Here is a 24,374-nt window from a genome sequence, read left to right on the forward strand (position 1 = left end):
AGAAGTTTCAAAACAATAAAGACATTACAAATGTTATATTATATATATATACAGTGTTGTAACAATGTACAAATGGTTAAAGCACACAAGTTAAAATAAATAAGCATAAATATGGGTTGTATTTACAATGGTGTTTGTTCTTCACTGGTTGCCCTTTTCTTGTGGCAACAGGTCACAAATCTTGCTGCTGTGATGGCACACTGTGGAATTTCTCCCAGTAGATATGGGAGTTTATCAAAATTGGATTTGTTTTCAAATTCTTTGTGGATCTGTGTAATCTGTGGGAAATATGTCTCTCTAATATGGTCATACATTGGGCAGGAGGTTAGGAAGTGCAGCTCAGTTTCCACCTCATTTTGTGGGCAGTGAGCACATAGCCTGTCTTCTCTTGAGAGCCATGTCTGCCTACGGCGGCCTTTCTCAATAGCAAGGCTATGCTCACTGAGTCTGTACATAGTCAAAGCTTTCCTTTAAGTTTGGGTCAGTCACAGTGGTCAGGTATTCTGCCACTGTGTACTCTCTGTTTAGGGCCAAATAGCATTCTAGTTTGCTCTGTTTTTTTGTTAATTCTTTCCAATGTGTCAAGTAATTATCTTTTTGTTTTCTCATGATTTGGTTGGGTCTAATTGTGCTGTTGTCCTGGGGCTCTGTGGGGTGTGTTTGTGTTTGTGAACAGAGCCCTAGGACCAGCTTGCTTAGGGGACTCTTCTCCAGGTTCATCTCTCTGTAGGTGATGGCTTTGTTATGGAAGGTTTGGGAATCGCTTCCTTTTAGGTGGTTGTAGAATTTAACGGCTCTTTTCTGGATTTTGATAATTAGTGGGTATCGGCCTAATTCTGCTCTGCATGCATTATTTGGTGTTCTACGTTGTACACGGAGGATATTTTTGCAGAATTCTGCATGCAGAGTCTCAATTTGGTGTTTGTCCCATTTTGTGAAATCTTGGTTGGTGAGCGGACCCCAGACCTCACAACCATAAAGGGCAATGGGCTCTATGACTGATTCAAGTATTTTTAGCCAGATCCTAATTGGTATGTTGAAATTTATGTTCCTTTTGATGGCATAGAATGCCCTTCTTGCCTTGTCTCTCAGATCGTTCACAGCTTTGTGGAAGTTACCTGTGGCGCTGATGTTTAGGCCGAGGTATGTATAGTTTTTTGTGTGCTCTAGGGCAACAGTGTCTAGATGGAATTTGTGGTCCTGGCGACTGGACCTTTTTTGGAACACCATTATTTTGGTCTTACTGAGATTTACTGTCAGGGCCCAGGTCTGACAGAATCTGTGCAGAAGATCTAGGTGCTGCTGTAGGCCCTCCTTGGTTGGTGACAGAAGCACCAGATCATCAGCAAACAGTAGACATTTGACTTCAGAGTCTAGTAGGGTGAGGCCGGGTGCTGCAGACTGTTCTAGTGCCCGCGCCAATTCGTTGATATATATGTTGAAGAGGGTGGGGCTTAAGCTGCATCCCTGTCTCACCCCACGACCCTGTGTGAAGAAATGTGTGTGTTTTTTGCCAATTTTAACCGCACACTTGTTGTTTGTGTACATGGATTTTATAATGTCGTATGTTTTACCCCCAACACCACTTTCCATCAATTTGTATAGCAGACCCTCATGCCAAATTGAGTCGAAGGCTTTTTTGAAATCAACAAAGCATGAGAAGACTTTGCCTTTGTTTTGGTTTGTTTGGTTGTCAATTAGGGTGTGTAGGGTGAATACATGGTCTGTTGTACGGTAATTTGGTAAAAAGCCAATTTGACATTTGCTCAGTACATTGTTTTCATTGAGGAAATGTACGAGTCTGCTGTTAATGATAATGCAGAGTATTTTCCCAAGGTTACTGTTGACGCATATTCCACGGTAGTTATTGGGGTCAAATTTGTCTCCACTTTTGTGGATTGGGGTGATCAGTCCTTGGTTCCAAATATTGGGGAAGATGCCAGAGCTAAGGACGATGTTAAAGAGTTTTAGTATAGCCAATTGGAATTTGTTGTCTGTATATTTGATCATTTCATTAAGGATACCATCAACACCACAGGCCTTTTTGGGTTGGAGGGTTTTTATTTTGTCCTGTAACTCGTTCAAGGTAATTGGAGAATCCAGTGGGTTCTGGTAGTCTTTAATAGTTGATTCTAGGATTTGTATTTGATCATGTATATGTTTTTGCTCTTTATTCTTTGTTATAGAGCCAAAAAGATTGGAGAAGTGGTTTACCCATACATCTCCATTTTGGATAGATAATTCTTCGTGTTGTTGTTTGTTGTCTATCTACCCGTCTCTCTAAGTCTAGGATATCTCTATCTACCCGTCTCTCTAAGTCTAGGATATCTCTATCTGCCCGTCTCTCTAAGTCTAGGATATCTCTATCTACCCGTCTCTCTAGGTCTAGGATATCTCTATCTACCCGTCTCTCTAGGTCTAGGGTATCTCTATCTACCCGTCTCTCTAGGTCTAGGATATCTCTATCTACCCGTCTCTCTAGGTCTAGGATATCTCTATCTACCCGTCTCTCTAGGTCTAGGATATCTCTATCTACCCGTCTCTCTAAGTCTAGGATATCTCTATCTGCCCGTCTCTCTAAGTCTAGGATATCTCTATCTGCCCGTCTCTCTAAGTCTAGGATATCTCTATCTGCCCGTCTCTCTAAGTCTAGGATATCTCTATCTGCCCGTCTCTCTAGGTCTAGGATATCTCTATCTGCCCGTCTCTCTAAGTCTAGGATATCTCTATCTACCCGTCTCTCTAGGTCTAGGATATCTCTATCTGCCCGTCTCTCTAAGTCTAGGATATCTCTATCTACCTGTCTCTTTAAGTCTAGGATATCTCTATCTACCCGTCTCTCTAAGTCTAGGATATCTCTATCTGCCCGTCTCTCTAGGTCTAGGATATCTCTATCTACCTGTCTCTCTAGGTCTAGGATATACAGTGCATTCGGAAAGTAGTCAGACAGCCTTATTCTAAAATGGATTAAATGAATTTTATTTGCCATCAATCTATACACACTATCTCATAATGACGAAGCGAAAATGGGTAATTTTTTTGTTGCAATTTTATTTGAAATAAATAAGTATTCAGACCTTTTGCTATGAGATTCGAAATTGAGCTCAGGTGCATTCTGTTTCCATTGATCATCCTTGAGATGTTTCTACAACTTGATTGGAGTCCACCAGTGGTAAATTCAATTGATTGGACATGATTTGGAAAGGCACACACCTGTCTATACAAGATCCCACAGTTGACAGTGCATATCAGAGTAAAAACCAAGCCATGAGGTCAAAATAATTGTCTGTAGGCCTCAGATAGGATTGTGTCGAGGCACAGATCTGGGGAAGGGTACCAAAAAATGTCTGCAGCATTGAAGGTCCCCAAGAACACAGTGGCCTCCATCATTCTTAAATAGAAGAAGTTTGGAACCACCTAGACTCTTCCTAGAGCTGGCTGCCCAGCCAAACTGAGCAAGCAGGGGAGAAGGGCCTTGGTCAAGGAGGTGACCAAGAACCTGATAGTCACAACGACAGAGCTTCAGAGTTCCTCTGTGGAGAAAGAGAACCTTCCAGAAGAACAACCATCTCTGCAGCACTCCACCAATCAGGCCTTAATGGTGGCCAGCCGGAAGCCACACCTCAGTAAAAGGCACATGACAGCCCACTTGGAGTTTTCCAAAAGGCACCTAAATGACTCTGACCATCAGAAACAAGATTCTCTGGTCTGATGAAACCAAGTCTGAATGCAAGCTTCACATCTGGAGGAAACCTAGCACCATCCCTAAGGTGAAGCATGGTGATGGCAGCAACATGCTGTGGGGATGTTTTTCAGAGGCATGGACTGGGAGACTAGTCAGGATCGAGGGAAAGATGAACAGAGCAAAAACCTGCTCCAGAGCACCCAGGACCTCAAACTGGGGCCAAGGTTCACCTTCCAACAGGACAACAACCCTAAGCCCACAGCCAAGACAATGCAGGAGTGGCTTCAGGACAAATCTCTGAATTTCCTTGAGTGGCCCAACCAGAACCAGGACTTGAACCCGATCAAACATCTCTGGAGAGACCTGAAAATAGCTGTGCAGCGACGCTCCCCATCCAACCTGACAGAGCTTGAGAGGATCTGCAGAGAAGAATGGGAGAAATTCCCAAAATATAAATTACTGAGTAAAAGGGTCTGAATACCTTTGTAAATGTAATCGTTTTTTTATTTTTAATACATTTGCAAAAAAATCTAATAACCTGTTTTTTGCTTTGTCATTATGGGGTATTGTGTGTAGATTGAGGGAGGGGAAAAAAACAATTTAATCATTTTTAGAATAAGACTGTAACATAACTAAGTGGAAAAAGTCAAGGGGTCTGAATACTTTACAAATGCACTGTCTACCTCTCTCGCTAGGGCTAGGATGTACAGTACCAGTCAAGAGTTTGGACACCAACTCATTCAAGGGTTTTTCTTTATTTTACTATTTTCTACATTGTAGAATAATAGTGAAGACTCACAACTATGAAATAACACATATGGAATCATGTAGTAACCCAAAAAGTGTTAAACAAATCAAAATGTATTTTATATTTGAGATTCTTCAAATAGCCACCCTTTGCCTTGATGACAGCTTTGGACACTCTTAGCATTGTCTAACCAGCTTCATGAGGAATGCTTTTCCAACAGTCTTGAAGGAGTTCCCACATATGCTGAGCACTTTTTGGCTGCTTTTCCTTCACTCTGCGGTCCAACTCATTCCAAACCATCTCAATTGGGTTGAGGTCAGGTGATTGGGGAGGCCGGGTCATCTGATGCGGCACCATCACTCTCCTTCTTGGTCAAATAGCCCTTACACAGACTGGAGGTATGTTTGGGTCATTGTCCTGCTGAAAAACAAATGATAGTCCCACTAAGCGCAAACCAGATGGGATGGCGTATCGCTGCAGAATACTGTGCTAGCCATGCTGGTTAAGTTTGCCTTAAATAAATCACTGACAGTGCCACCAGCAAAGCAATATCACACCACCTCCTCCATGCTTCACAGTGGGAACCAAACATGCAGAGATCATCCATTCACCTACTCTGCGTCTCATAAAGACACGGCGGTTGGAACCAAAAATCTAACATTTGGACTCATCAGAGCAAAGGACAGATTTCCACCGGTCTAATGTCCATTGCTCGTGTTTCATGGCCCAAGCAAGTCTCTTTTTATTGGTGTCCTTTAGTAGTGATTTCTTTGCAGCAATTCGACCATGAAGGCCTGATTCACGCAGTCTCCTCTGAACAGTTGATGCTGAGATGTCTGTTACTTGAACTATGTGAATCATTTATTTGGGCTGCAATCTGAGGTGCAGTTAACTCTAATGAACTTATCCTCTGCAGCAGAGGTAACTCTGGATCTTCCTTTCCTGTGGTGGTCCTCATGAGAGCCAGTTTCATCATAGCGCTTGGTGGTTTTTGCGACTGCACTTGAAGAAACTTTCAAAGTTCTTTACATTTTCCAGATTGACTGACCTTCATGTCTTAAAGTAATGATGGACTGTCGTTTCTCTTTGTTTATTTGAGATGGCCTTGCCATAATACAGACTTGGTCTTTTACCAAATAGGGCTATCTTCTATATACCAACCCTACCTTGTCACAACACAACTGATTGGCTCAAACGCATTAAGAAGGAAAGAAATTCCACAAATTAACTTTTAACAAGGCACACCTGTTAATTGAAATGCATTCCAGATGACTACGTCAAGAAGCTGGTTGAGAGAATGCCAAGCGTGTGCAAAGCTGTCATCAAGGTAAAGGGTCTCTACTTTGAAGAATCTCATAAAATATATTTTGATTTGTTTAACACTTTTTTGGTTACTACATTTAGTTTAGTTTATTAATTCGACGATTAAAAAAAAAAAACAAGCACACATAAAACTTAAAAGCCATACATGCACATGAATAAAATAATCGAGGATAACACACAATAAAGTCTGGGATTTATTTCCATTGTGGTCCTCTTGAGACAAGATGGCTATACAAGATCGAACACAGTACGGCAGTGAAATAATAAAACAAAAACATAAAAGAAGAACTTCTATCTCATCATTCCAGTTACATCATAGGGGTTATTCATATGGGCACAGAGGACATCAAACATATTTTTACTTTATTTTTAAAGCTGTCCAGAGAGGACATATGATTCCATATGGGTTATTTTATAGTGTTGATGCCTTCACTATTATTCTACAATGTAGAAAATAGTAAAAAATAAAGTAAAACCCTTGAATGAGTAGGTGTATCCAAACTTTTGGCTGGTACTGTATCTATCTACCTCTCTGTAGGTCTAGGATATAGCTACCCGTCTCTGTAGGTCTAAGAGACACTATATATACAAAAGTGTGTGGACACACCTTCAAATTAATGGATTCGGCTATTTCAGCCACACCCGGTTGCTGACAGGTGTATAAAGTCGAGCACACAGCCATGCAATCTCCATAGACAAACCTTGGCAGTAGAATGGCCTTACTGAAGAGCTCAGTGACTTTCATCGTAGCACCGACATTGGATGCCACCTTTCCAAGAAGTCAGTTCATCAAATGTCTGCCCTGCTAGAGCTGCTCCGGTCATCTGTAACTGCTGTTATTGTGAAGTGGAAACATCTATGCGCAACAATGGCTCAGCCCCGAACGTGACTGGCGAGTGCTGAAATAAAAATTGTCTGTCCTCAGTTGCAGCACTCACTACCGAGTTCCAAACAGCTCCTGGAAGCAACGTCAGCACAAGAACTGTTAGTCGAGAGCTTCATGAAATGGGTTTCCATGGCCGAGCATCCACACACAAGCCTAAGATCACCATGCGCAATGCCAAGCGTCGGCTGGAGTGGTGTAAAGCTCGCCGCCATTTGACTCTGGAGCAGTGGAAACATGTTTTCAGGAGTGATAAATCACGCTTCACTACCTTGCAGTCCGACAGACGAATCTGGGTTTGGCGGATGCCAGGAGACGCTACCTGCCCCAATGCATAGTGCCAACTTTAAAGTTTGGTGGAGGAAGAATAATGGTCTGGGGCTGTTTTTCATGGTCTGGGGCTGTTCTGGCTAGGCAGTGAAGGGAAATCTTAACACTACAGCATACAATGACATTCTAGACAATTCTGTGCTTCCAACTTTGTGGCAACAGTTTGGGGAAGGCCCTTTCCTGTTTCAGCATGACAATGCCCCATGCACAAAGCGAGGTCCATATAGAAATGATTTGTTGAGATCGGTGTAGAAAAACTTGTCTGGCGTGCACAGAGCCCTGACCTCAACGCCATCGAACACCTTTGGGATGAATTGGAACGCTGACTGCGAGCCAGGCCTAATCGCCCAACATCAGTGCCGACCTCACTGATGCTCTTGTAGCTGAATGGAAGCAATGTTCCAACATCTAGTGGAAAGCCTTCCCAGAAGAGTGGAGGCTGTTATAGCAGCAAAGGGGGGACCAACTTCATATTATTGCCCATGATTTTGGAATGAGATGTTCAATGAGAAGGTGTCCACATACAGTAAATGATCAAAAGTATGTCTACATGTCTCTATAGGTCTAGGATATACAGTGGCAAGAAAAAGTATGTGAACCCTTGGAATTACCTGGATTTCTGCATACATTGGTCATAAAATTAGATCTGATCTAAGTCACAACAATAGACAGTGTGCTTAAACTAATAATACACAAATTATTGTATTTGTCCTGTCTATATTGATTACAACATTTAAACATTCACAGTGTAGGTTGGAAAAAGTATAGCTTCTCCAAAAGCTAATTGGAGTCAGGAATCAGCTAACCTGGAGTTCAATCAATGAGATGAGATTGGAGATATTGGTTAGGAGCTGCCTTGCTCTATAAAAAACACACAATTTGAGTTTGCTATTCACAAGAAGCATTGCCTGATGTGAACCATGCCTCGAACAAAAGAGATCTCAGAAGACCTAAGATTAAGAATTGTTGACTTGCATAAAGCTGGAAAGGGTTACAAAAGTATCTCTAAATGCCTTGATGTTTATCAGTCCAAATTGTCTATAAATGGAGAACGTTCACCACTGTTGCTACTCTCCCTAGGAGTGCCAGTCCTGCAAAGATGACTGCAAGAGCACAGCTCAGAACTCTCAATGAGGTTAAGAAGAATCCTAGTGTGTCAGCTAAAGACTTACAGAAATCTCTGGAACATGCTAACATCTCTGTTGACGAGTCTACGATTCGTAAAACACTAAACAAGAATGGTGTTCATGGGAGGACACCACGGAAGAAGCAATTGCTGTCCAACAAAAAAGATTTCTGCACATCTGAAGTTTTCAAAAGTGCACCTGGATGTTGGCAAAATATTCTGTGGACAGATGACACTACAGTTGAGTTGTTTGGAAGGAACACACAACACTATGTGTGGAGAAATAAATCCACAGCACACCAACATCAAAACCTCATCCCAACTGTAAAGTATGGTGATGGAAGCATCATGGTTTGGGGCTGCCACAGGGCCTGGACAGCTTGCTATCATCGACGGAAAAATGAATTCCCAAGTTTATCAAGACATTTTGCAGGAGAATGTTAGGCTATCTGTCCGCCAATTTAAGCTCAACAGAAGTTGGGTGATGCAACAGGATAACGACCCAAAACATAGAAGTAAATCAACAACAGAATGGCTTCAACAGAAGAAAATACGCTTTCTTGAGTGGCCCAGTCAGAGTCCTGACCTCAACCCGATTGAGATGCTGTGGCATGACCTCAAAAGAGCAGTTCACACCAGGCATCCCAAGAATATTGCTGAACTGAAACAGTTTTGTAAAGATGAATGGTCCAAAATTCCTCCTGATCGTTGTGCAGGTCTGATCCACAACTACAGAAAATGTTTGGTTGAGGTTATTGCTGCCAAAGGAGGGTCAACCAGTTATTAAATCCAAGGGTTCACATACTTTTTCCACCCTGCACTGTGAATGTTTACACGGTGTGTTCAATAAAGACATGAAAACGTACAATTGTGTGTGTGTTATTAGTTTAAGCAGACTGTGTTTGTCTATTGTTGTGACCTAGATGATCAGATCTAAGACCAATTTATGCAGAAATCCAGGTGTTTTCAAAGGGTTCACATACTTTTTCTTGCCACTGTATATACCTGTCTCTCTTTAGGATGGTGACACTTTCTGTTTGTCTTTATGTACATACATCAAATACGTTCAAGTACTTGAGCTGGGCTTGATTAAGTTACCTCTGTGCCATGGAATAGTACCAAAAGTGTACGGTCCAAGCTAAATCAAGCGCCCTCAAGTATTTGGCCCAGGTCTATTAACGACGCCCATCACATCTACCGTAATTACAAAGCTCAGGGCTAGGTTTAGTTAGTGATGGGGAAACCAGTATCCTATTGCTTTAATCCCAGTAGATCTCAAATGGATATTGATAGATCCCTGTGTCTTTAGATCAGCTCTGCCCTTCTCTGCTTCTCTTTTGTCTCTCCACTCTAAAACCAAGCTTCAGTTTGTCTTGTCTGTCTGATTGACTGTTTTCATTTGGCTCATTCTGTCTCTGTCTGAAACACTGTGGGTTTGTGTTGTGTTTTGAGACTGTACTCAGTCCTAGGAGCTTCTACCCCTGAGTTGATATCGCCTTCCTTTAAAAGGCCTCTCAACGCCGGCCCCAACACACAAATACTATATAAACATATACAGCCCCAAGCCACCATGACCAATACAAACCAGTACATACTAACACACACACATACACAGAGACAGGCCCACACCGACACACACACACTCACTCCAGTCCGTTGGCCAGCCCACTTCCTGAGTACACAGGAGCTGGATGACAGAACTGGGAGGTAAAATCACCCAACTATCCTTATGCTGCTACTGCTGTAACCATCCTCATAGTCATCATGCACAATCCCTGCTACAGTATTACCACCCAGGGGCATGGTTACCATCCTGTAGAACCACCATACAAGAGTCATCACAGTCAGTAGACTCTCAGATGGCCGTTTCTCCTAGTAGCTCTCTGCGGTTCACTTTGACTATCACCCCCATAACTCTGGGGATCTCTCCTACTAGCGTTGCCCCCTGGGTCCATATGAAACGGCCCCCTCCCCACCCCCTCTCAGGCTGGATAGCTCAGGTGTTGGAGTTTTGATCCGCCGTTCAGATTTAGAAACAGAAACTGCTGCAATGATTTCCTCCCAGAGGCGTGGCCTAGGGGTGTGATCTATGATTGGGTGACTGGTTTGAGTGAGTGCTCTCCTGTCCAATCCCCTGTCTGTGTGTCCCTGTTCTTCCCCCAGCCTACATCCACTCCAACCAGATCATGGGCTGGGGAGAGAAGGCCATTGAGATCCGCTCCGTGGAGACGGGACACCTCGACGGAGTTTTCATGCACAAGCGAGCTCAGCGACTGAAGTTTCTGTCGGAGAGGAACGACAAGGTGTGTGTAAGCACAAACACATGTATACAAGCTAAGAGCACACACACACAAGCTGCAAGAAATCCTAAAAATATAAGCCAACACACATGCTAACCCTCATTATGCTGTGTGCTTGTCTGCAGGTGTTTTTCGCCTCTGTGCGTTCCGGCGGCAGCAGCCAAGTCTTCTTCATGACCCTGAACCGGAGCTCTATGATGAACTGGTAACCCTGGCAAACCCTCCTTACTTCTTCCCTCCATACTGTACATACCTAACCAGAGGTCAGGGTGGAGGGATGAAGAGAGAGAACTGAGACAGACGAGTGAACACAGAGCGGCTGGCGGCTCAGCAGAGACGGGAGGAGAGAAACAGTCTCCCATCCAACTCCCATCCAGGCAGACATCTGCAGTAGCAACCTACAACCACAAGAGGAACCAGAGAGAAACAGCAACTCTCCAGATCACGCTCAGACAACACTCTTTCTCTCTGTTGTCTTAGTTTCTCTCGGGCTCAGTCCGAGATGGCCCTCTATTTCCTACATAGTGCAATACTTTTGGTCAGAGTAGGCATTTTGGACGTAGCCTCAGTGTTTATCCCAGGTGTTTTTGTTTTTGGGAGGTAGTGACAGGATGTGCTAGTGTAGTCTCCCTAATGAGGTCAGGGGTCAGCGACCAAGGGTATTGTCATGACCCCTGACCTTTGTGTATATATGGTGGGGGTGAGTGTAGATTCCTGACTGCTGGAGCAGTTAACAAAATATCAATATTGTCACCAATGGTCACCAAAAAAAATGATACTCTTGGCATAGATGCCATTCTTGTTCACTTGTGCTCCCCACTTTCTCTGCGAATGTTCTATTTGACAGTCAATCTATTTGCCGTATTTCTATCGTTACACATTTGTAAATGCCACATTCTATGATCTGAAACAGACCTGCTTTCCTATTGGACACTCTTCCACTGAGACAGAACAACAAAAGGAAGACAGTGGATGATGAGAGACCGAAAGCAGTCTGAGTTTGTTTAGTTGATCTTCCTCCTGAATTTCAGCCTGTTTTGGTGGGAGTTTTGGCCTTCCATGGTGACATCACTATTTTTGTAAATTAGTTAGACCAATAAGAAAGAGTTCCAATCCTTTCTGCCAATAGCAGCTAATTTTGTTTCCCCCTTTACCACTCAAACCACTCCCAGACAGTACTAGCAAAATTATTGCTTAAGAAATGTTTCTTTTTTTACCATTTTAATAGAAAACAATCACAGTAAGGTACTTAATTGTTACCCAGAAATGATTTGATATGTAGATAAAAATGGCTGCATTGGACAGACGTATGGGTTGGTTAATGGTCAAACTTCTTCCTACATGCCACCTCTTTTCTCCAGCTCTTCCCCTGTCTCCTTTGTTTCACCTGCTTCTGTACATGTGCATAGTGACACCTATACTACTTGTCATCATCAATCCTGACTTCTAAACTAAGGCAATACACAGGTCTAACTGGAGAGATGCGTGGTTGGGACGATTCATTTTCCTAAATGAGACCCACCATGTTAGCGTCAGTCAGGACCTTACACAGGTCGTTTAAATGTACTCAAACTAGCTTTAGACGGCCAGGTAGAATGACCACACTATGAATCTCCACCATTAAGTTGAATCACATGTAGTCTTCTAGGATACAGTGTCTGACTCTGTAACATAAGATCTGCCAAGGTAGTTGGTGAAAGTGGAGGAGGGTGTCTGTGTGTACTGAACCAATGATGATGATTGACTACTGATGTGGCGTTGTATGTAACACAGGGTAATAGGCATGAGCCTACTCCATCCACTAATCGCTTACCTCTTCAGTCGTCATAGATCTGAAAGGACTGGATAAATATGTGTGACCGACCGGTGTATGAACCTGGGTCGGCAGACCTCTTGCTTTTTCCTATCTAGTCCTGTCAGGAGTATTGGTTAGAGAGAAGGGGGTTGATTCCAAGAAACCGTAGGAGAAATATGATTAAGCATTTCATTATATCTGACTGATCATTTAGAAAAAGACAGCCATCATGTTCATACTATAAGGCTTTCTACAGAATAGAGAAGATGGTTTAAGGGATTTCTAAAATGTTTTTATCGTGGTATAATTTGTATTTAAATTTTTTGTAAGTATCAGAGTATGTGTGTGCATATGAGACTTGTCTTCCCTGCTAACAGTACAGGATTAAACTCTGCCACTGTTAAGACCGTCTGTTCGTTGAGTGACTGAGTGTGTGCCTTCATCTCATCTGAATCACTGGGACAATAACCCCGCCCCCAGACTGGTACTCCACTCCACTATGTGATGTTGAAACGTAACTGTCCTTCCTTGTACAGACATGATTACAGAGACGTCCTCTACTGCTTTACTTTACTGTCTGGATGTCTTCTGAAATCTAAAATGCACAGCAGCACCATCACACACTGTTGGCTAAGTAATTCCCTCCCTGCCAACTTTGTCTCCCATCTTGAGCTCCCTAACACACACATTATTCTATCAGAGGTGCCGGTACTCAAGCTGTAGCAAATGAGAAGAGCCTGATCTCTGTACCAGTACCGGTCAGCACCAGCCCACTTCAACCACTGGTCTGAGAGCAGTTCTCCAGTGTTCTGTTCTGGTTGTCTGCATGTAAAAGTGTGGGGAGAGCAGATCAGGACTGACTGCAGTAGGCCTTCTCATAGCTTCTTTAGACTTTTTTTGGCCTCAGCTCACATCACAAATATTTGTTTTTCAATTAGTGAGAACATTGATAAGGGAACACAATGTTAGAACGGTATCTGTACACTGGATCCTAGCGTCCTTACAGTTTAGCAATAAAGAGAACTAACTACTGACTTAATGTTCTGACACCGAGGCACAGAGGGAGGTAGTGTGTATGGCTGATGAACATGGATACATGTGATTACTGATGGTGATTAATATGATTCTGGATGCTTTTTGTTTGACTTTTCAATGTAACCTACTGACACACACACTTCATGTTTCCAAATGACAACATGCATTAAAGATGTGCTGTGTGAATGACTCATTTCTCTTAATTAAATTATTGGGTTGTGAGCCTATATTCCCTTTCATCCAGTGTGCTATCTTCGGCAAACATAGGCTCCTTTAGTTCAATATTGGGCTAACATCCTAACATTACTTGTAGTAGTCCAAGGACCTTACATGTTCTGTTTAGAGGTGAATTGGCTCTGGCAGCCAAAACAGCCAAATACTCCATCTAAATGTGAATTGATTCTCAATTACGGTACAGTCCTAGAAACATAAAATACTCTACTTTCATATCACATGAAAATTTCACAAATTCTAAAATATACATTTACTGTACACCAGTGGAGGCTGGTGGGAGGAGTTATAGGAGGATGGGCTCATTGTAATGGCTGGAATGGAATAAAAGGAACGGTATCAAACATAGAAACCATTTAAGGAATGGCCTTAAATTAACAAACTCAGCCCACCAGGGGCACCGGGCTATGCAAGACGAACTCAACCAATCACAAAGAAATACAGAATTATAGCCAAATTGGTAAAAGGCTTCATTGGGGTTAATGCGTGAATTCTGTGATGGCCCTGTATCTACTCATCTTTTTACACCCCCAGTTCCAGCTGTGTGTGTGCGCAATTTGCTTCCTCTATCGCTACATTTACAATCCTAAAACATAGCTGCCCCCCTACATGGAATTCTATGGCTAAGCTTCCAACATTCTAATGTCAATGGCAAAATAAAGGTGATTTTGTAAATAATAGTTGTAGCCGACGCATCAAAGTTGGTTATATTATATATAATTTGAAAGGTAATTTCATGACTTTCAGAACCACTTAAACAAAGTTTAAAATGTATCAGGTTTTATTTTTTTTGTAGCCGTTTATACAGGTCATTTTGATATGTATCCTAGAGGTCAAAGTCCTTTTGACCTGAAAATTCCAAAAACGTGTCTGATGGATAGCTGTGAATCTAAGCTTTCCAATTATATATGACTAACGGATTTAAGTGAGCAATAACGTGTTATATACTGACATTGTTTGTCATAGGCTAAAATACCTATGGGAGAAATGAAATTAATAGTGATAACATACAGAAACGTACAATTGCTGCACTGCTATCAGACATTTTCCAACTCTAGGGACATACATGTTTATAAAAAATCACTATGAGACATCGTCGGCCCAAGTGAGCACGACCGAACCCCCCTGGCTCATGGACTAAAGGCGTGCTAATTAGCCATCTTGGTCTCCAAACACCTGTGTGTGAATGGAAGGACGCCGCAAGCGGGTCGTCACTGAAAACAAATACTGTTGGCTGCAACTGCGTTAAAACAGTGTACAGTAAGTGTATATTTTTAATTTGTGAAATTATTTTGATGTGATATGAAAGTAGAGGGCTTTGTGTTTTTATTTTATTGTACCGCAATTGAGAATCGATTCACGTTTAGATGGAGTGTTTGGCCGTAAGATCCAATTCGTCTCTAAACAGAACATGTAAGGTCCTTGGACTATAAGGAGAAATGTTAAGCTTCTTTAGTCCATTATTGGGCTAGGGACTACTAGAGACATTTTTGGACTACCACTTTAATGGAAATCATATAAATGGCCCTCCCTATAGGCATGGGTTTCCACTTGATAGCAGTCAGTCAAAACTGACTCGTAAAAATTCATGAAAACACTAACATTTGCTTTTCGGTCTTGAGGTTAGGCATAACGTTAGCAGTGTGGTTATTTGACTTATTTAACCCTTATTTTACCAGAACTTAACTGAGAACATTCTCAATTACAGCAACGACCTAGGGGAGAGTAAGGGGGATGAATGAGCCAATTGGACGGTTAGTGTTAGGTTTAAAATCACATTACGAGAAATTGTATAAGTAGGCGGGGTTTATGACTTGTGGCTGTGGTAACTTGTGACGACCCTACGGATGCCGCAGTAAAATTGGTCGCGCTTGCGCAGTCCCGTTCCTCTTTTTCCTGGAAGGTAAGCGTTGCATGGCGCGTGCTTCTGTTCACGGGGCAAAACATACAACTTTTAGTAGTTTGTCAGTTTATTTTTGACTGGTCATATTCGTTTTAGGTTTTGGTAGTCGAAAGAGAAGTGAAAAGGTCGAAATGAAATTTGTTTGCTGAGTGTAGGTGCTCTCAGCGATAGGGTGTGGGTCCCATGTTTCACGTTTCTGTATCCACGGCTCTAATGAAAAAGAGGCATGAGGCCTTCCGCGCGCTTGTTGGAAGTTGTTAGTCATCATGTCTTGCTAGACATACTAGCCTAGCCAGCTAGCCAAATGTTGACAACTCCGCTAGGAAAGCTAACCATGTTGTAATGTACTTTGACATGATACTTAACATGCATATAGTTGTGTAATGACTGAAATTGTAACTTTCTGAAAATATTTTTTTTTTGTTTAGACAAAACATTGTTTTGGTAATCGCTAGCTAACAGGCTAGGTAACAATGTGTTCGTAATCACTAACGCTTGCTAGCCATGTCGTAGCTGGCTGGCTACATTTTAATGAAAGTTCGTTGTACAAATATGGGAACGTTATCTACATTGGCATGGATTAAATGCCAACTACTTTTAATTACCCGCACGTTGACAAAATGAGCTTTCCGGCAACAGCATGGAATAGTCATGCTAGCTAACAGCAGCACGCTAAACACTTTCAATCTAGCTAGCCATCTGGCCAGTTGGATGAGTTATCGCTTCTATTTATAAACCAACGAGTCGCTTATTAGTATAACACTCAAATTTGGCATGTATGTCTTTATAATCGGTGTTAGTGTAATCGCCCAACTTGTTCATCAACAGGCATGGTTAATAACTGGTTACCTAGCGTGTTACCGGGCCTGGCCGAATATCTTGTTAGCCTCTTTACTAACCTAGCCAAACTTGTCAGAAGTTGGCTGAACGGTATCGCTGGTACTTGTTTATCATTAGCTAGCTGACGTTAGCGCAGAGGAAGTTGTCTAGCCAACAGGGACAATAAATGTTGTCCGGTCGGTTACGAGCGTTCCGGGCCAGGCCTCTTCGTTATTTACCAGAGCACTGTGATGCGGCAGGTTTATTGCGCGGCGAACTCCGGTTCTGCCTCCCGAGTTTAGGCACAGGCCAAACTGGGACACGTGGACAGGGCGTGGGGATGTTTAACCAGACGAGGTCGGGCCCTGGTCGACTCTTTTCGTCTGATTTGTGAAATAATTATGTTAAGAGTCACCATAATATTGTCTGCAAGCTTTCCACTGGTGCTGGGACGTCCATTCCCAGGTTTTCATCCTCCATATCACGTGTGTCAAACTCAATCCACGGAGGGTCGATTGTTTGCAGGTTTTCGCACCTCGTACTTGATTGATGAAATAAGGTCACTGATTATTAAGGAACTCCAACTGGTTGTCTTAATTGAAAGGGAAAAGCCAGCAGACACTAGGCCCTCCATGTGATGAGTTTGACACCCCAACTCCACATGATGTTGGCTATGACGTAGTCCCCACTAGCCATGGATGGATGGGTTTTGTTTAATCATGAAGTGATGATACTTAGGAGGATGCGATTTGAAAGGGTCAGGAGCCAAATGCTCAGTAATTTCCACTGACTATTGTTACATTCACTCTAATATAATGTTTTGATTTTAACATGCTTTGCAAAAAACTACTAATCCTGGCTATTTACATGGACATGTCTGAAATCAATCAACTTTGATAAATGCAGAAAATCGGCACTCAAAATAAACGTTCTACCACAGCAGCCATGTTAATGGGAAACCTATTTGATTCTGAGTTCGGACATATACAGGTTGTATGTGAACTATTTCTAAGACGGATGCTTCCAATTTTTCATAACTCACTTGTGCATAACACCTTAAGCAGACCGAAAGTGTCATTGCATCAATGCTGTGTAATAAATTGTCAGAACTTTTTTCATTATGTAACCCAATGTTTTTAGTGAATGTGTGCAACAAAAGTTAAGCATTCACCTTTTGCTAGTGTTTCGGTTTAGCCTACGCATATTATTTGATTACATACGTTTTGGATGAATCCAATGTGTGCACCACCCAGAACACACTGCCTCTGCAACACAATACTCCGAAGGCAAACGCAGCACTCAATTGGAAATAAATGTACACTAAACAAAATAATGAACGTAACATGTAAATTGTTTCATGAGCTGAAATGAAAGATCCCAGAAATTTTCCGGACATACAAAAAGCTTTCTCAAATGTTTGGCACAAATTTGTTTACATCCCCATTAGTGAGCATTTCTCCTCTTGTCAAGATAATCCATCCACCTGGCATGTGGCATATCAAGAAGCTGATTAAACGGCATGATCATTACAAAGGTGGACCTTGTGCTGGAGACAATGTCACTCTAAAATGTGCAGGCTTGTCACAACAATGCCACAGATGTGTCAAGTTGGGGGAGTGCAATTGGCATGCTGACTGCAGGAATGTACACCAGAGCTGTTGCCAGATAATTGAATGTTAATTTCTCTACCATAAGCTGCCTCCCAACATTGTTTTAGAGAATTTGGCAGTATATCCATCCGGCCTCACAACTGCAGGCCACGTTTTATGATGTCGTGGTGTTATGGTTTGGGCAGGCTTAAGCTACGGACAACAAACATGATTGCATTTTATTGATGGCAATTTGAATGTACAGAAATACCGTGATGAGATCCGGAGGCCCATTTATATAAAAATAAAATCCTCATGAACTGTAACTCACTAAAATCTTTGTAATTTGTTGCATTTTATTTTTGTTCGGTATACTTCTTGTGTACCAAAATGTAATGATGCTGTCTGATCGGTGGTGGCACATACGCAGATCAACTACACTGCTGGAACTCTGATTTAAACTGTTAACATGTCTTAATATTTCAGACTATTGCTCACAAAACCAGGTCTTTTTAATCGGCGTATGCTTCGATTCTGACCGTGCTCCAATTTAGATGCGCAGAGTAAGGCGTTTACATAATTGCCATATACGGCCTACTGCCATAATCAGTTTAATATGGAATTATTAATGTGCGTGTTAACACTCATTGGCCCTTTAGAACTTGCTGTTCTTGAGCTGAGCTATGCGTGAGTAATTTCTCTAGTATTTTAAGTGTTGTGATGTCTTTCAGAATGTCAAGAGTGGACTGAGTTTTGGGGCTGTATAGTCAAAAGTTAAATTTCTCCAGTACAGACCAGTGGATGTATAGTCAGTGCGGTAGCTCAATCAGGGATGTTTTTCCTTATTCAATCAGCGTTTCTGGACTTTTCATGCATCATTGAATTCAACTGGCACTGCTGTAGCTGTAATTGCCTGTTCTAACCTATGCATCTTCCCCTGCAGTGCCCCTAATCCATCGCACCATGGCAGACACTGATCTTGACTTCACCATCGGAGAGTCTGGCGCCTCCGCCACCATTCCTATGCAGTGCTCTGCCCTGCGAAAGAACGGCTATGTGGTGTTGAAGGGACGCCCTTGCAAGATCGTGGAAATGTCCACCTCCAAGACAGGAAAGCACGGACACGCCAAGGTAGGGATTGACTGGACATGCATGCAAATACCACACTCTAGGGATGCCCGTAGTGGAAATGTCCAGCAGTATTGGGGAATTTGGGTGATCTGACATTGGGTGTACATTTATTATAATTATACTTTTATTTCAACAAGGAACACAGACTGAGACCACGGTCTCTTTTACAGCTGGGCCCTGCGTATACATGTTACACATACAGTTTAGGTACAATGATTAAGAAACTACACAAGAGAACTACAAACAGATCACAGATAACACAAAAAAATACAGCAGCAGATTATTACATTTACACATAGGTTATTCCCCTAACAGCGCAAGAACCTGCATTACCCGAAACAGTTACAAGCAATACAAAAATAAAAAATCCTCCAATAAATGTTTTTGATGGGCAAGGGGGACAAGAGTCTCAAGTTTAAGTTTAGTCTGCAGGCTATTCCATAGGCAAGGAGCGTAACAGGAAAAGGCAGCCATACCCAACTCTGTTGAAATCACATGGGCCTCAAGTGTAATCCATGCTTGAAACCTGGTTTTAGGAATTCTAATTCTAATATTGATGAGTGATGATAAATGAGGTAGTTTATGTAGAAGTGCTTTATAGACAAACACGAGAGCATGTTGTTCTCGTCTCATGGACAGCGAAGTCCAACCCAGATTTTGATATAAAACAGTGTTGAGTTCTGTAGCCAGCACCCGTAATAGTACATGCGTTGTCCACATCTGTAGTAATTTACCCATTAGTGCTTTGTCTGAATTCTCCAATCATAACTTTTGACTCATCAAATTAGGTTTGACTTAACATGTTATGACAATGCTATTAGTGGTGTAAAACTCTCCGTCCTCTCTTTAGGTTAACATGGTGGGCATTGACATCTTCACCAACAAGAAGTATGAGGACATGTGCCCCTCCACCCACAACATGGATGTGCCCCACATCAAGAGGAATGAGTTCCAGGTCAGTGTGAGCACCCTTCCTGCCCAGTGAAGATTTTCCTATGCCACAAGGGTTCTCTTATCCAACATGTTCTCACATAATTAGAATACCAGTTAACCTCTTACCTACTAATTCTATCAGGACACTACTCTCCTAGAGACTAGCAAATCCACTTAACACTGCAGTCAGTCTGGTGTCAATCCAACCACAGTCTGGGATAATAAGGCTAGAAACTCCCAGAAGACTGCCTGTGTAGTTTTGTATTTGGGCAGGTCAATGGTTTTTCAGCCAGTCAGTGTGTATAGTGACTAGTGAGAACTGCTGTCATCCTTGTCCAGAGATGTACTGCTCTGAAGTAGTTGCTGAGGAATTGGGAAGTTGTTTACCGGTTGGTTACATTATCTGGGGGAAGACCTATGTCACAAAGCAGGATCAAATACGTTGGTATATGAATGCCCTGACTTCTGCAGAGGCCGTATCGCAGTAAATGCTACGCGGCCAATGCAGACGCCGGATTGACCATGCAGCGCCTTTAAGGCATGGTCAAGTGGGTGCCTCAGTGCTTCTCACTCGTTCTCTGTACTTAATTTAAACACATTTGATCACATATCAAAGTGGAACTGACAGCATTTTAGCTAAATGAAATATTTAAAAAAATCTTTTCACATAAACCCCCAGGAAGAATGACAAGCTAACACTTAGATATGGTCATCTTGATAAATTAGAATGTTTGGTAATTATTAAGGCATTTGTGAAAATTCTATAGCAATATAGAATGGGAAAGCAGCTGTGCATTTGAACAATTAAGACACTGCAGCAAATAAAACCTAAAATGCACCCGTCTCGTCCAGTACTGGAGTCTATGCAGACCGGTGCACCATAGCCAACCAGAGCTACAGTATACCTTTATGCAAACAAGCCATTTGCTACAGAAGTCTGTCATCATCGTCTTGACCTGGACTGTGTGTTTACAGGCAGTTGGGCCTGTCATCATTGTTTTGAACTGGACTGTGTGTTTACAGTTAGTTGGGCCTGTCATCATTGTTTTGAACTGGACTGTGTGTTTACAGGCAGTTGGGCCTGTCATCATTGTCTTGAACTGGACTGTGTGTTTACAGGCAGTTGGGCCTGTCATCATTGTCTTGAACTGGACTGTGTGTTTACAGGCAGTTGGGCCCGTCGTCATTGTCTTGAACTGGACTGTGTGTTTACAGGCAGTTGGGGCCCGTCGTCATTGTTTTGAACTGGACTGTGTGTTTACAGGCAGTTGGGGCCCGTCGTCATTGTCTTGAACTGGACTGTGTTTACAGGCAGTAGGGCCTGCCATCTTTCACTTTAAACTGGACTCTGTGTTTACAGGCAGTTGCAACAGCACAACTTTAGATCATTAGAACACATTCACCAAAAGCCACAAAATACACCTGAATGGATTTCTGCAATTATGTAAATACCACCTTAGTCCTCTTACATTTGGGAACTTGACAGTCCTATTGATCAAACAACCATAAAAAGGTAAGCTCTCCCTCTTATGCACACCAACAACAAGATCAACAACTAATGCTAGCCAGAGCAAGATGAGCTAAAATCTAGCGAAGGAACATTAGATCAACCCTGTCAAACTGTTTCTGCTGGTTGGCTGTCAAAATCTGCACTGATAAACAATGGGGAATTGTAGCTTACTCTTCCTTCTGCAGCTTGCCTGCAACCAAGCTAACTGGCTAAAGTTGGCTGGCTTGATTGCTAGCTACTTCCAGACACATGAGAGAACACCTCACTCTGACCAGTTTACTCGCCGTAGCAGAGCTGGTTAGCTAGGCTGTTTGCATGTTATCTAGAGTGTTCTTGACTGACTTTTTGCCTACCTTTTACTAACACCGGTCATATTCAGCCGGTGTTGTGCGTTGGTAAATTAATCATTTATTCTGCGCTCTGAAACACTAAGACTGTGCTGGTATAGGAGCTGATAGCATATCTTTCTCATTGGCAAATTCACTCAGACTAACTGGATAAGTTGTTGCTCACTAACCAAATGACACCTTCATATCTAGCTGTGTATATCCACCGAAAAATGATACAAGGGGGGAAAAGTCAGTCGCTCACCCACTCCAATGACATCCTCCTAGTAGCTAGCTAACGTTAGGCTCTGTGTTTTTAGCTTGCTACATAAATAGATATGCTAGCCACGTAATGATTGACTTGTGATCATTGCCCTTGCTAGTTTTATTGTATTGACATTCCCAGCCTTAGTTACATTCATCTGTTTCTGTCCAAAATATTGAGTCATGGAAACTGACAGTGCATCCTGAGAGGTAGCAAACAATCTACCAGGGCAGCTGTGATTTACAACCTGATAGTGCCAAAAAATATTGCTATCAAGAAATGTATTGGTGAATTATATTAATCATGCATTGAACTGCATCCATCTATTCTGCCAACAATGCCTTACTGTACAAATGAACACACACACTTCCCAACATGCTCACCTCTCACACCATCGCTTGTTTTTATTTAGCTTATTGCGTTCTGATCTGCACGGTGACTAAAATGAAGACTACCTGGAATGTGCCTTCGTGTGTCCGACTGTAGATGTAACATGCGCTTGTTTCCAGCTGTTGAACATCACGGATGGGTTCATGTCCCTCATGGGTGACAATGGAGACGTGAGGGAGGACCTGCGTGTGCCTGATTCAGACCTGGGCAAGGAGATAGAGCAGAAGTTTGCTGCTTCAGAGGATATCCTGGTGAGTCTGGGGGGGTGTGCATGTTTTGGGTGGTGTAAAGCTTGACCAGTTTGTTTTGGTTAGTGGTGGTCTTAGCCTTAACCAATCATATCTGTCTGCAGGTCTCTGTGCTGTCTGCTATGGGGGAGGAGTGTGCTGTGGCCATTAAGCAGATGACCGGTGGCAAATAGAAAGACAGGACTGACCTGCCCAGGCAACAAACTCCACCCACAACCAGTCTCTAGTATTCTTATTGGTTCTTCTGTCACCAAAGCGACGGCCTTCACAGACAACCTCAATCATTCTGTTGTGATTACTCCTTTGTTTTTTCTCCCCCTCGTTTTTTGGTTTCTCTCTCCGACGCTGTCGGACTGTCCCAGCGTTACTGCGGCACGCTCGCTGTGTTGGCTGGCATTCTGCCGGATCACTGAGGTTTTGTTTAGTTCTACATAATCTACTATATAAAGAAAAGTACTTATTGGTGAAATATAGATTCTTTTTTTGACTTCTTCCTCATTCCTGTTTATTTTTGCCTTCGAGATGTTTGTCTTGCCACATACATTCCTGAATGTTTAAAATAATGATGGGATCCAGCTTTTTGTATGATATTTTTTTTATATTCCTTATAATTGAGCTCGTCTGATGCCTTTTTAGAGGGAGGGGGGAGCTGTTTGAATGGTGGGAGGAGGGGGGCTTGGGGCCCCTTTTACTGACATTGAACTACGTTAGGGTTGTCCCTCTCTGGTTGCCATACTGCTGCTTCCCAGCATGGCCTCTCTGCTCTGGCTGATCAGACAACTCAGATGCTTTTCTCCCAACCGTGGGAACGCTGGTGGCTATCACTTAACAAGCAGTCTTAACAGTACCACTCCAGCATTTCAAAACACTTCGATATGAAGAAAGAACATTAGAGAAAAGATGCTAAATATGGAACCAAACTTCAGTGATTTCTCTTGTCAATGCCGCTCTGTCTGTTTAGAAAGCCGGAGGGCCCAGTGCGCTTGCCTATCACCATGGCAACCTAGCCCCGCCCTGGGCATCCCATAATAGTCGGAAAGAGTGAGGCGTTGGTGTGGCGGCGTAGAATGTTCTGGAAGGCATTTTGCAGTGAGGGGCTCGATCGGGGGGGGGGGGGGGGTGGAGTTGCAAACTTATTTTGTTCACTCGAGGCCTTTGTCACCTGACTGCTGACTGGAGATGGCAAAAAATAATAAAGTTAAAACAAATAGAAAAAAAAGCTTTCTTGGTGGTGATTCTGTGTTTGTCTTCACACTAGAATGTTTCACTGTCCAACCAATGCCTGATTCTGTTAAAAATAATGACACCGGAATGGATAGGTTTCAGCTTTGGTTGTGGACTCTGCGCTGTCCAAGTTGCCTGGGACCATAGTCTATCAGTTTGATCCCTGGCAACTGACACATCGGTAACATAACTTCAGCTCCCTCTGCACTGGTCTGAGAATAAGTGATGAATCAGAATGGTAGAAGTTGGAAAAGGAGATGAAGCTTCTGCACTATTGAGTTGCTCATCATCAGTTCTTCACTCCCAGTCTTAAGGGCAGTTCGCTACAGCAGTCTTGAAGCACTTTTACAGCCTGGGTTTGATACCTGTTTTTCACAAGTTCTTATAGGATTAAATTAATAGTAATGGAATGAATAGAAAGGACGACTCATTGACTTGAATGGGAATGCCCGTTCTAGGCATTCTAGTTCTATGCATCCTATCCCAATAACTTTTGATAATCTGGGCCCTGATACCCAGAGAAGTACACTCACTCCACTGCTTCCTGTCCTTCCAGTCTCATGCCCAAACTGTGAGTACA

The 24,374-nt window shown here is 42.6% G+C and overlaps 2 protein-coding genes across 2 annotated transcripts in view; both read left to right on the forward strand.

Annotated features, from left to right (window-relative positions):
* The window catches only part of LOC120050940 (traf2 and NCK-interacting protein kinase-like), a 72,836-nt gene extending 59,422 nt beyond the window's left edge, over positions 1-13,414 (forward strand). The window contains exons 30-31 of the mRNA XM_038997485.1: positions 10,259-10,398; positions 10,521-13,414. Of these exons, the coding sequence (XP_038853413.1) occupies positions 10,259-10,398; positions 10,521-10,604 (224 nt within the window). The 3' untranslated portion in view covers positions 10,605-13,414. The remainder of the gene's footprint in view (positions 1-10,258; positions 10,399-10,520) is intronic.
* A 1,842-nt stretch (positions 13,415-15,256) lies between these two features.
* LOC120050941 (eukaryotic translation initiation factor 5A-1-like) lies at positions 15,257-23,146 on the forward strand. Its single transcript, XM_038997486.1, has 5 exons — positions 15,257-15,359; positions 18,711-18,898; positions 19,749-19,853; positions 22,442-22,573; positions 22,675-23,146. Exons 2-5 carry the CDS (start codon positions 18,731-18,733, stop codon positions 22,741-22,743), a joined length of 474 nt encoding a protein of 157 aa, XP_038853414.1. The 5' UTR covers positions 15,257-15,359; positions 18,711-18,730; the 3' UTR covers positions 22,744-23,146.
* Positions 23,147-24,374: the final 1,228 nt, after the last annotated feature.

Source organism: Salvelinus namaycush, chromosome 7 (genome assembly GCF_016432855.1).
Source record: "Salvelinus namaycush isolate Seneca chromosome 7, SaNama_1.0, whole genome shotgun sequence".
NCBI lineage: Eukaryota > Metazoa > Chordata > Actinopteri > Salmoniformes > Salmonidae > Salvelinus > Salvelinus namaycush.